Here is a 12,847-nt window from a genome sequence, read left to right as displayed (position 1 = left end):
CTGAAATGAGTTGCTTAGATTGTTAGTGGGGTACTGGAGAGGTCGTGATTAAAGGCTCTTCAAACTAGTTTCATTACTTGGAGAAATGGTAAGGGTTTGAGGAGGGGATGGGAAGGGGTGATGATTGTTCCATTGAAGCATGGATCACAGGTCTGTGCCATGGAGCAGCAAGTGGTTGAAGAGGTGTAAATTGAGTGAGAAACTGCATTTTCAGAAAAAGGCTATAGGACTTGGAGTGGGTACTGTAAGGGTTTGCTGAACAGAAGATTGTATGAGGTTGTTGGGGGGAGGGGAGGGGTGAAGGTACTGCCTCTACATCAGTCTACCCTTGCAGGGGCTAATGGCAGGGTTCAGTGAGTTTGGGATTTTGAAGAGCAGAAAGACAATTTGGGGTGGAAATGAACAAATTGAAAGAAAGGCTCTGGGTATTTGATGGTTCGAAGGGCAGAAGGCAACTACATGTGCACAAGCTTGTTAATTTCTGTCTTCCTGCCCTACTGGCCTATATACAGGGAGGGTTAGGACTTTTTGATACGTTACCGGAAGTGTTCACGCGTGGACTGCAGTATCAGACGAGTATCAACATTTCTGCTGCTCATGATTATCCTCCCCTTCTAGGAACAGGGAAGACCTTTGTCGGTGTCCACATTGTGTACTGGTTCCACCAACTAAACCAAGAGTGCGAGCAGCAGCAAGTGCCAGTTCCCCTGGCTAATGCAGATGGTCGTGCGAACAGAAGTGTCCTCTACTGCGGCCCATCCAATAAATCCGTGGACGTTGTTGCTGGTAATTTTTTCTGTTCTATATTAGAGTAACACTTGATTCGATGAATGCCTGAAGTAGTGGAGTCGCTGTAGAGACTCCTAGTTTGATTTGGGTTAGGAGTGATTACATTTATTTCTGGGGAAGGAGGCAGTCTTGTTTCATTATACTTAGACAATGCTAAGGCCGTTTAGTGTTGAAGGTCTAGCCTAATATCCTTTGGGAAATGAGGAGAGCAAAGTAGTTTACTTTTGCAACGGTTTTCAGAACAAAGTAGTTTACTTCTGCACTGTTTTTCTAATGTTTATTCTCTCTTGCCAGAAATGCTATTACCCATGAGAGGTGTGCTGCGCCCGCTGCGTGTTTATAGTGAGCAGATGGAAGTGGTTGACTACCCTTATCCTGGGAGCAGTATGCACTTGAGTTTCAAGTCCCTGCATGATGGAAGGCCCCAGGAAGAGCTCAGGTAGGAGCGCTTTGTACACCGGTCATATCCACCTGGTCTCTGCCACTAGCATATGAAGTAAAAGGAACAGGGCAGCATCCTTGTTCTTTTATCCATCAATTATTGTGCTCCAAGAATGTCTTCAGTTTCTTGTGAAATGTGCTTCCTCCCGTTGGGCATCAAAACCTTCTTTCTTTTTTATTCCTGGTGAAGGTCCATCACATTGCATCATCGAATCAGGATGCCAACCAATGAGTACCATAGTGCGATTCTGGAGTTTGACGCCAGGATACGGGCTCGGGAGGAGCTGTCTGAATATGATATTCAAGAGTAAGTCTTGATAACTGAATGAGAAACAGCTGAAGATTTCATGACGTCACCCCCGCGTTGGCGCTTAGCAGCAACTTGTGATGGGGGAAGGAGGGGACATTGAAGTGGAGGCACTAACTACAGTGCATGTGTTTTTCATTGGAACGTTTTGTTACAATCTGTCTCTTCTCTTCAATCTATAGGTACAAATCACTACTAAAAACAGCCCGTGAAGTGGAGCTGCAGCGCCATGATGTCATCCTATGCACATGCTGTACCGCTTCCAACTATTCCCTTTCCAAACTCAACATCACACAGATCCTGGTTGACGAGTGTGGGATGTGCACAGAACCAGAGACCTTGATTCCACTGGTCTGCCACAAGAAGGCTGAGCAGGTCTGTGTGCATTATACAGGGGAGTGGTAATAGAAGGGGAGGGGGTGGCTTTGAATCTCGCACTATGAGGATTTTTCCCTCTCCCAGCTTAAAGCTAAGCTTCAGTTGTTGGAAAGTTACATTCTGTTTCAGTGTACAGTTTCTGATGCTGAATAGAAAACTAGTGATTGTCTGTGGTTTCAAGTTCTTGCAATCCTGATGTCTGGTAGAAGTTTATTATTTGCAGCATCTTCCCATTTGAGTTCAGTAAGTCATGAATTTGTTGGTGTTGTGTTTGTTGAAATTTTGAAGGCATGACAAAAAAGATACCAATTATGTTACAGGTGCTTATTTTCAGGTGTGGGAGTAAAGCTTGGGGTCATGTGGGAGGGCATGACTTGATTTGCTGTGTCAGCATTCGTAAAATGGAGGATGTTGGGAGAAATTGCCACAGTTTTAAGAGTTGCCCCTTGTGGATAGTGTTGATTCTCCATGGGTTTTGTGGGTGGCCGTGCAAACTTCTCCATCCTCTTTTGCTCCCCCTTCCACCAGCACATATATAACTTTAACCTATGCACATTGTCATAACATAGTTCATGCAACAATTTTGCCAAACTTTTATCCATAGGACATGAATACCAAGCAAAAAGTTTATTCGCATCAGCGCAAAGTAAAATATGCAACATGCTTTTTCAACCTTAACCTTAAGCAAGTTTCTTTTAGTATATGCTGGAAACGTGCAACTCTATTTAATGTCATGTTTCATTGCTGTCTTAAAAATTGACTATCGACATCTAAAAAATAGGAGGCAGTTATTAGAGCATATGAAAACTCCCCATGTCACAGGTGCTAGGCCCAGCCACACAAGTGGGAACGTTGGGTGGTAGGAATTTTGCGGATCCTCGCATATTCCGAAACTTTCCCTCACAGAAATGTGGGGAAAATGTGATTTTAGCCAAAGTTTGGGGTTTGCAGGGCATTCTGGGTAAGAAAACATGGTGGTATCCAAGGAAGCTATACCACTCTGGATTCTTCTGGGTCTTGAGGTTTCAGAATATGCCCAGGCTTCGTAGGGTTCCTCTGTGCTGGCTGACCTATAGCCCAGATTGTGCAGCTATTCACCATGGCAATTGGGAGGAAATTGGGATTTACCCTACTCTTTCGGCACATATGTCAAAGTTACACCCAAATTGATACAAATTTCTCCTCGCTTCCCATGGGGATGCTCTAGGCCCAAGGGGGTAGAAAGACTGGCCTTTTCTGGGCTGGGACTTCATCCGGAGCCTGGATAGGAAGCCCACTGCCACTTTTTTGTTTGTTTTGTTTGGGTTTTTTTAAAACCATTTTTCTGGTGTCTGGCATTTTGCCGGCTTCTCTGTTTTTCCCTAGTGTCTTAATGGGTTTACTGTAGCCGGGCAGAAACACTGTATTGTCTCCTTTGTGGTGGGCCCATGCCAGTGTGAGCTGCTGTACGTGTTAGCTCAGTGCGATCCTAAGTAGGGATACACTTGGTAGTTAGTGATACTTCTAGAGAAGGGACGTTGTTCCCTATCCAGCAGTACCTCTCCCTTACAGATCTGTGCTTGGGGGCAGTCATGAGTTCTGCATCACAGTAGACCAAAAAAGCAAATTTTGGACATGAGAAAAGCTTTTATCATGTTCTGACTTTTATTTTTAAGAAGAACAAACAAAAAATCCTTATGGTGTGAACAGGGGCTGTACTGCCGGAGTGCCCCGGAGAGGCAACGGGCGTTTACACCTGCTTTGCATGCCCCCAAGTCACTTACACATTACAGAAGAGGCGCACATAAAGCGTCCGTGCTATCGCCAGAGGGTGTTCCCTCATTTGAATTCCTTTGCCTCTGCGCCCGCGCTGTATTATAGATGCCGACGCAGAGGCAAAGAATCTGCCGGGAGGTGCACTGACAGTGCGCCACCTAAAAGGTGATGCACTGTCAGTGTGCCCCTGATGGCAGCCCTCTAGAGGAGAGAATGGGGGGTCTTATGGCCCCCAGCCATCCCCTTGCAGGCGGGTGCAGTCACTCACTGCACCCGCATTCAAGGGGATCTCTAATTCCACCCCCCTTCAAAGTGCAAGAGAGTTTCCGCCTGCACTGTGAAACACGAAGCAGCTTCACAGCAACCACTCTGTTTTTCACCTGAATGCACTGCCCTGGGGGTCAGCACAAGTTCGCAGCTGCCCTTGGGGGAGCACATTCATTATAATGCGGCACATTTTACTGGTTAGCACTGAGTGCACTTTTTGAAAGGTGCGCCAAGCACTAACCAGGACATTGCGCCACATACGTAATACAGCCCCAGAAAGATTTTCTGAAGCACCGCGGTGAATGAACCATTCATGAATGGTTCATCCACTGCAGGAAAGCAGTTAATGTATAATGACCGTATCCTTTTTAGATGTAAAATAGTCCATCATGCATTGCTATGCAGTCTGTGCACTAGAGGCGGAATGATACTCCAAATAGCCAAGAGCATGAAGAGCTAAGGTATTATTCCTTCGGGAGGCGCCAAAGCCTACTCTATGTATGTGTTTAAGTATTCTTAAGAATGTGTCTCGCAGACAGCTGTGTATAGCCAACAAAAGCTCAACAGATTTCAGATTGTGTATTCCGCTCTGGTTGGGTTGATGGGTTGGGCGTTGGTTTGTTAAATTTTAATACTTGCTAGGAGTTTCTGGAATGCAGTCTTGGGTGAAGTAGAGATTTCTCCTTTAGGGTTGCCTAGTTGGTGGGATGCAGTATTAGCTGTATGATTGCACCCACAAGTTGTCCCAAATTTTTGGTTGGATTCTATAGTAATGGATTCACTGTTAAAGATTTGTCAGATTGATTGGTGGGTTGCTCTCTTTGATGGGAGAGGGGGCAAAGGGCCATGATAGATTTTTTTTAATGTGTTCCTGTTTAAATTCGTAATTTGTAATGTGGATGACTGATGTTGTGATGGTGGTCTTTCTTTTTAGGTTGTTTTACTGGGAGACCATAAGCAGCTTCGTCCAGTTGTGCAGAATGATTTCTGTTGTAGGCTGGGGATGGAAAGGTCACTCTTTGAACGCTATGGTAACCAGGCTGGGATGCTTGACATTCAGTATCGCATGGTAAGGAAGGTCTCTTTTCTCTGCTTTTTATTGCAATGCATGAACCAGTTTCAAGATGCCTTCTGGACACAAATCATGCTTGTTTTTTGCCCTGCAGTTGCTCATCTATACTTGTTCTCCCTTCAACAGCATAAGGATATTTGCACCTTCCCTTCGAAAGAGTATTATGAGGGCCGGTTGAAAACCTGGGATCAGCTGGTCCGACGCTCTAGTGTCTTTTACCATACCAAGAAGGCATGCTGTCCCATTATCTTTGGCCACGTGGAAGGGAAAGAGCAGAGCCTTGTTGTGTCTACTAACGAAGGCAACGAAAACTCCAAGGCCAACATGGAGGAAGCTGCACATGCAGTGAGTGTCTCTCAGAGTACAAGAAAATAGACCAGTGTCGAAGCTGCCATATAATATAATGTACTCAGTCTGCTACAATTCTACTGTATCTTTACCAATATAAGCAACTAATATTCTTGGTGGGTTCAGGAGGGAAATTTTGGGTGTCTGAGATGTTGGTGGGATGATTTGTACATATTAACAACACACCTTCTGCAGGAAGGAGTGGTGAGAGGGCTTTTTTCTGTGCAACCCAGTGCTTATTGGTCACCCGAGTTACTTGGGGTTTGTGGAAATCCAAAGGACAGATGCCTTAATAAAGTAAAACAAATTACATCCCTAGACGCTGGAGACCGACCTGCCAAGCTTCTGACCTGTAGCTGTGTAGCCTCAGGGAATGGCAGACTGGAATCTTCTTCTCATGGTGAGATGGTGAAGGCTTTCTCATTATTGCTGCTACCCATTAAGGAGGTGGGTAGCATCTATCTTGAGCCTCAACAATCCAAGCTAGTTTCTTTGACTGAATAGTCCTATTTTCTGTCCACACTACTGCATTGGGGTGCTCTAACATAGAATCAGGAACTCTGAAAACAAAGTGTCAGCCAAACAGGAACACTGGTACAATGACCAATGCCAGACGGAAACTGGTTTAAAAGAGCTCCCTAATAATCGCATGCCTGAGGTGTGATCAAGCTTCCATCTGCTAGCCACAGGTGTGCTGATTCCTTCACTCATCCTTGGCCTGCAAGAGTGTGGAGATGAAGCAGTAAGCTGGGAATTATAGTATTTGTGAGGTTTGATAGGAACAGTATACAGGCTGCTATTAAACCAGGCTTGTATCTGGAATGGGAGTTAAATTAAGAACGTTTCTCAGGTAGTGCCCTCTTAAGAATATTTGGAGCCTCCTGCAAAACTTGAAATTAATTTCCAAATTCCAGCCAATTCAAGACACAAAGAAAGAAACAAAAAGATACAGAAATAGACAAGGAGATACAGCGCTACAGCGCTGAAAGAAAATTAAGGTGAAACGAATGGAGTAAGATAATGAAAGGTGTAGTAGAGCGTAGGGAGATTGAGTGGGAAGGTAAAGAGGTGAGATAGCCAAGGAACCATGAGTAAACTGAGAGGTGGTGCAGTGGTAGAGAGTATGGTAGAGGGATAAAGGAGTGAACAGGATATGAAATAGTGGGAGAAGAGGTAGAGGTGAGGTAAAGAGTGGTGATACAGGGAGAAGACTGAGAGAGGCGAGTTTAATCGAGAAGTAAAGTAGGTGGAGGAGAGATACATGGAGATAAAATGGAAACTGAAGCGAGATCAGCGAGAGAGGGAGTTGAGATAGAGCTGTAGAGGTAGGTTCAGAGTTGTAAAGAGGTGGGATAGAGAGATTGATTGAGGGGTGAGTTAGATAAGGGTGAACACATACAGTTGTCGAGGTACATAAGAGGAAGAGGGATGGTGGAGAAGAGCTTAGGTGAAGGGGAGAGAGGCAGAAACATCTTTGTATAATGTCAATGCCACTGACTACCTGAGAGTAAGAAATAAGGTTCGCAGCCAGGGGTATGCCCTGCTGGAAAATGAAGAAAAAAAAATATTTTTGTACTCCTGGTTATCCCATTACCAGGGTGCCCCCTGGAAGGTGGGGGACCTGTGCAGTTTTCCACTTTTCCCATGCTTTAAACTTTTCTGGTCACAGGAAGCTGTAAATCAGCATTAAGTATATGCTACAAAGTCAGCAGTTTTGAAAAATGTCTTTGTAAGGAATAGAATGCTGGCTACTACAAAACCCAACATGGGTCCGAAATAAGTGCGAATTTCAGAATTTTATCAATGAGGCTGGAAGTTGTTATATGGATATAGCTGAAGACCTGAAAGCTTTTTGAACACTGGAAAGTCCCACAAGTAGGCCCCATAGGTGTGGGCATGAAATCGCAATAAGCTAGTTGTGACACTCACTAGCTCCGGTTCATCCTACCTTAGTAAATTTTAAATATGTCACCTTTAACGTATGACACAGTTTTGTCTGTTTGTCCTTCTCATCAAACTTACCACCATTAACGACCATGGTCTGTGTCCACTCGGATGGCAAGTTGAGTGTCGTTCCTTACTTACGATCTTGTAAGGCCATTTCTTTTGATAAAGCATGTGCTCTAATAATATGCCAAATAAAATGTTTAGGTAAAGTTGGTTCTCTTGCGACCCTCATCACGTGGTCAACAAGTTGCGTTACATTATGAATGCACATGGTGGCTCTCAAGTAGCAGTATCATAGATAAGGCGTAGTGTAGGAGGTGTTTGTAGATTTGAAACTCAGACAGAATGGCAATATAAATAGACCACAAATTCTGAGCAATCGCTTTATTTAAAGGTGTTTAAAATAAGGCAGTTCAAATTAAAATGTAGACTGAAAAACACAAGATCCAATCACCTTTTTGGACCAACAATTTGATACCAAATACTTTTAAAACACTTGTGCAGTTGGCTCTAGAGTTTTATAACATGGGACCCAGTGGACAATGTTTACCTGAAGGGTTGGTGTTCTTAGCAGCCATGGGAAGTCCATGGGGGTTCGTATATCATGCGAAAGAGGTGCAAAACATTAAAAACAATGGAACAATTTGGCCACGCTATGCCAGCCCTAGATTGTTGTTGGCCCGACAACGAAGTGGGTTGGTACCATTTGTACAGTGTAACACAAAAGAGGTCAAAGCCAAGAAGCCTGCATCCTAACTGGATCACAGATTCCATCCACTGCAAATTTGAAAACATTATTGTGTATTCAAAATGAACTGCAGCAAGTTTGGCATTTGGGGGTCTTAGCTTCCCGAGAACAATTATTGCAAGGGGAGATCGGTTAGGGTCAGTACTTGTCAAATCTTATTGCAGGGGGACTGGGTGCTTGTTTGTTCGGAAGGCAACACACCCTGAGGCCTACAAAATTATTCAAACTGGCCAGTCTTGGTCAAGATTTTAAGTTGTCAGTGGTACTCCCTATACTAGTAGGTTTGACCAATACCGTTTAGTACCTATAATTTGGAATCTGTGGTCAATCGTGAATTCAAGCACATATGGCACTAGAATGGTTAGGATCAGGAATGCCATGCAAGAAGTTCCTGAATAAGCGTGACCAACAATTAGGTGAGAGAGAATCTTGCGAGTGCATCTCTGCCTAAGTGGCTCAGATGCATGCTCCCTGAGATACTGCGCACATCGGGGATGGTGCAAGCTAACCATACTCTCAGTGCTAGAATGCATCTCTGCAGCTTCCCTACCTGTGATGATCAATTACTTTTTGAGGTGACTCAGACAAGCTTGTTTGGAAGGTCCTCCTTGCTCCCTCCATGACGTACTTCCCTGTGACCTCCCTCATGTAGACCTTATTCAGGTGGCCCTTGCTTTTTGTCCTCAAGGTCATGGGCCTGCTCCTCTGCCTGGGCATTCCCTCTTCCCCAAAATCCAGACACAACAAGATGATTTTTCTTCTAATATCTAGCCCAGATCATTAGTCTAGAATGTGATAACTTCGACTCGCTAAGTTCCCTCTCGGTTGGTGGCTAGTCTTCTCAAACCGAAGATGAATTACTAGTTCGAGAGGGTCAGCAACAATCATACATTGAGGCGAGGAGCAATAGCCAGCATTGTGTTGTGTTTCTTTAAACCCAAAAACTCTCACTTCATCGGAATGTGAATGTCTTTCTAGAGCCTTCCTCTTGGGGACGGCAGAGAGAGACGGGGGGGGAGGGCTAGTGCAAGTGGTAAACCAGATAGCAGGTTGTCCCTGGATGTCCTCTGCAGTGTTTCGTTGGTTTCTAGGCAGAATCGGCACAGCAAGCAACAAGGCAGTGGGTGAGTTTCAAAAACACTTGAGAAACTGGTTTTGCAGAGGAGCTGATGTGGATTCTCGTCATCCCTGACTGCGGTTTCAGAGCATCTACCCAGAGAACAAAAAGACAAGCAACCTGATGCATTTGTACATTTAGGAAGGCATCACACTTTGGAATAGACATCTTGTGCAAGTTTACGCCCTGTTGGGTTAGTCCCCTCAGTAGGCTGCTCGTTTGAGCTCCTATTTTAAACTGTGTTCTGTTGGTTTCTGACCTTTTTGCGCTGCAATATTTTAACTTTAAAGACATTGGAAACCTTACCCTCACTCCCTGGTCCGGCACGGCTTGCCAATTGAGTGGAGGGAAACCAGTGGTTTGCCTCACTTCTGTGACTGCTCCCTGCCCTAGAGCAAGTCAGTGGGCAGGACTCGCACTCTCCTCTTGGGAGAATGCCTATATAAACACGTGTGCACAGACGCACCTCTGGCGTGCGAAAGGTAAGGCGGACTGCTCCCTGATTGTACATTGCGCCAGAACCCCAGGCCATTTTCCTCAGGAAAGGCTCCCAACTTAGCCTACTCCAGAGAACAGGTTCTGAGCTGACATTTGCCATAATTGACTGGAATGTCTCTCCTCTGAGTTCAGTGAAGTCTAATAGAGCGATAACAGCAGCTGCCCCTCATGTGAATTTAAGGTCACCCCTCTGGCACTTATCTCCAGTACAGTCACTCCTCCTTTCAGTAACTCTGAGGCATCCTGCAGGGAATGAGATTGCTCCTGTGAAGACCAAATGTATGGGATTCTTGATCAATGCTAGGTCCTTGGTCCAAAGTAAAATAGAGTTTGTGGATTTCATTTTGACACATGATCCTGACTGGGTATTTGTAACCTCAACCTGGGTTGAGGAGTGGTTCGGTCCTGACCTGATGTATGCTAACCCCCCAGGTGTCACAATCCTCAGACATGAAAGGATAGGTATATTAGTGGGGTGGGTTGGCAATCATTCCTTAAACTAAGTACACCTGCCTCATGGAACCTCTTCCGAGTTCAACCCCTTATGAAACGCTACACTTTTCTATAAAATTTATGTCCACCAGTTCATTTGCTTGGGCCCTAGTCTACAGACCTCCTGGACCTAGGTCCGATTTCCTATCGGAGTTCGCACATCAAATGGAATCGTACCTAGGAAAATGACCTCAATCTCCTGGCTGACTTTAACTGTTATCTGGAAGACGATATGTGCAAAGACTCCAGGCACTTGGGAATATGATGACTTGCTGTGGGTTGTCACAACTAGTCACTGCACCTACACATATAGTGGGCCACATATTGGATGGCATCTTCTCTAATGATTCTTGCCTTGAAGCTCTTGGGGAGTTATCCATAAGCTGGTCTTACCGTTATGCTGTACCCTTTGCTGTCTCCTGGCCTCACACACGGGAGGATCCTAATGGTGACAAAAACAGAATACTTAAAAGAAATTGGAAAGGGCTTTCTAAAGTAACCTCATCTCAGGCTCTAAATAATTGCAGTTAGACCAATCACAAGGATGTGGATCTAGCAGCAGCAGAGGTTTCTTCCTGGCTCACTTCAGCCATTGACATTGTCGCTTCTATCAAGGAAACCTACTCTCGGAGGAAGCTGCCAACGTCCCCGTAGTTTTCAGAGCGGTTTGGACTTCTAAGTCAGACCTGTCGTCACCAAGAACAGGATTGGCGAGAAAGCTATGACTCGCAGGAAAGAGCCTTATACAAGACTTTTATGGGAGAATACAACAGAGCATTAAGGAGGAGAAATCTCTCTTCTGTACCAATAAGCTGAGTCAGCCAATTCTTCTAGAGATCTCTTCAAACTGGTCACCCTGCTTTCCGCACCTTCAGGCTCCAATATAGAGGGATCTCAGGATTTTTGTAACCAACTGGTGGGTTTCTTCCAAACCAAAATCCTTAAAATTTAAATGGAACTTGACTTCCTTAATGCAGAGCCCCCTGCCACATCCCAAAAGGACATTCAGGCTGAGCAAAGCCCATCAGAGAATTTGGGAACCATGGTATGTCTGATAGAGCACACTCCTGTTTTACTCACCTGAGCAAACGGAGCTTCATCCATCTCCTCCGTATGAAGGCAGGTTCCGCCTTTGAAGTTTGCCTTCCCAAGAGTTTGCAGTTGGCAGCTAAGACCATTGCTCCACCACTTACAGCAGCTATGAATAAAGCCATCAGTACAGGATATTACCCACATCTGTGGAAAAAAACTGTGGTAAAGCCACTTCCTTAAAAAAAAAAAACCCTATTTGGACCCTTCTGATTTTAAAAATTAGTCTGATCTGCCTGCTGCCCACCCCAATTAAAATATTAGAAAAGCACCTGAACTCGCAGTTGATGGCATATATGGAACACATGAATTGCTGATGCCTCCTAATTTGGCTTCCGAAGTAATGATGGGACGAAAACTGCTCTGGTTCCAGCAATTCACAACATTCAAACCATGGTAGATGCAGAGCAGGCTGTGGCACTGATCCTTTTGCAGCCTTCATCACCATTTCCCCAACCCTGCTGAGCAGGCGGCTGCTGGAATTGGGGCTTACTATTCAGCACCATGAATGAAAACCTTTATATAGCGCACAGCTACTCTACAAACTTGTCCCAGTGCTCAGACAAGCGTCCCCGACAACCCAACTGATACCCCCTGTCACTAATGCTATGAAATGCTGCTAAAGGATGTGCGATCATTGACGTAATACCCAGGTTTTAAGCAATTTCTTAAACCTGGCTAACTCTGTCACAGATCTCAATGACATAGGGAGCAAGTTCCAGGCCTGTGCTCCTAAGAACCTGAAAGCGATGCCGCCTGACCGGGCACAGAATATTCTGGGAGCAGAAGCCCAGTTCAGGGAGGAGGGTCTCTGGGTTTTGGGTGGCCCATATTGGGCTACTCTCCTGCTGAGGTAGCCTGCGCCACTCCCATGAAAGGCCTTGAAGAATAGCACCAAAGCCTTGAACCTGATCCTCGTTTTTACTGGGAGCCCAGTGAAGAACTTCGAGATGTGGGGAAATAGGGGTCATTGGCTTCAGCATAAGAACTGCTCTGGTGGCTGCTTTTTGGGCCACCTGCAGGCACCTAAGCAGTTATTCAGGAAGGCCCTGATACAGGACATTAACATAGTCTAGTCTGGAAGTAACCAGTGCCTGGACCACGGTCTTCCTACAGTCTAGGGGCAATAGTGGGAGAAATTTCCTCGGCATGCGCAAGAGGCTAAAGCAGGTTCCCACTACTGATTGGACTTGGGCTCTCAGATTAGTGTGGCCTATCATAATGCCAAGGTTTTTTACTGTTTGTTGGGCGGAGAGCGGAGGTGACCTGTCTTCTGGCCACCAGTGTCTCCATTCATCCAGAGGAGTGCCCCAAAAAATTATTTCGGACTTCTCCGGGTTACATTTCAGTTGGTCTTCAACCACGCAAACAGATAGAGAGGCAGATTCTGATCTTCTCACCCTCCAAGTCCTCTCCCCTGTCACAGGTAAACGGGAGCTGCGTGTCAGCAGTGTATGAGAATTTTAGCACCGTATGCGTCAGCCAGTGATGCAAGAGGGGACATATACAAATTAAATGGCGTGGGGCTCAAAATGGATCCCTGTGGAACCCTGACATTAAGACTGGGGATTGGGGCTGCAAAGGGAGGTGTCCACCTCC

General features: G+C 45.3%; 1 protein-coding gene across 7 annotated transcripts in view; it reads left to right on the top strand.

Annotated features, from left to right (window-relative positions):
* Positions 1–12,847, top strand: part of HELZ2 (helicase with zinc finger 2) — a 117,907-nt gene that overhangs the window by 96,700 nt on the left and 8,360 nt on the right. For all 7 annotated transcript variants that reach the window (XM_085619591.1, XM_085619588.1, XM_085619589.1 and 4 more), the window contains 6 exons: positions 619–786; positions 1,084–1,228; positions 1,421–1,537; positions 1,720–1,912; positions 4,872–5,006; positions 5,136–5,354. In XM_085619591.1, coding sequence (XP_085475717.1) covers positions 619–786; positions 1,084–1,228; positions 1,421–1,537; positions 1,720–1,912; positions 4,872–5,006; positions 5,136–5,354 — 977 coding nt within the window. The remainder of the gene's footprint in view (positions 1–618; positions 787–1,083; positions 1,229–1,420; positions 1,538–1,719; positions 1,913–4,871; positions 5,007–5,135; positions 5,355–12,847) is intronic.

This window comes from Triturus cristatus, chromosome 7 (genome assembly GCF_964204655.1).
Source record: "Triturus cristatus chromosome 7, aTriCri1.1, whole genome shotgun sequence".
NCBI classification, from domain to species: domain Eukaryota; kingdom Metazoa; phylum Chordata; class Amphibia; order Caudata; family Salamandridae; genus Triturus; species Triturus cristatus.
The sequence above is the reverse complement of the archived record's forward strand: the minus strand, read 5'-3'. Positions and strand labels throughout refer to the sequence as shown.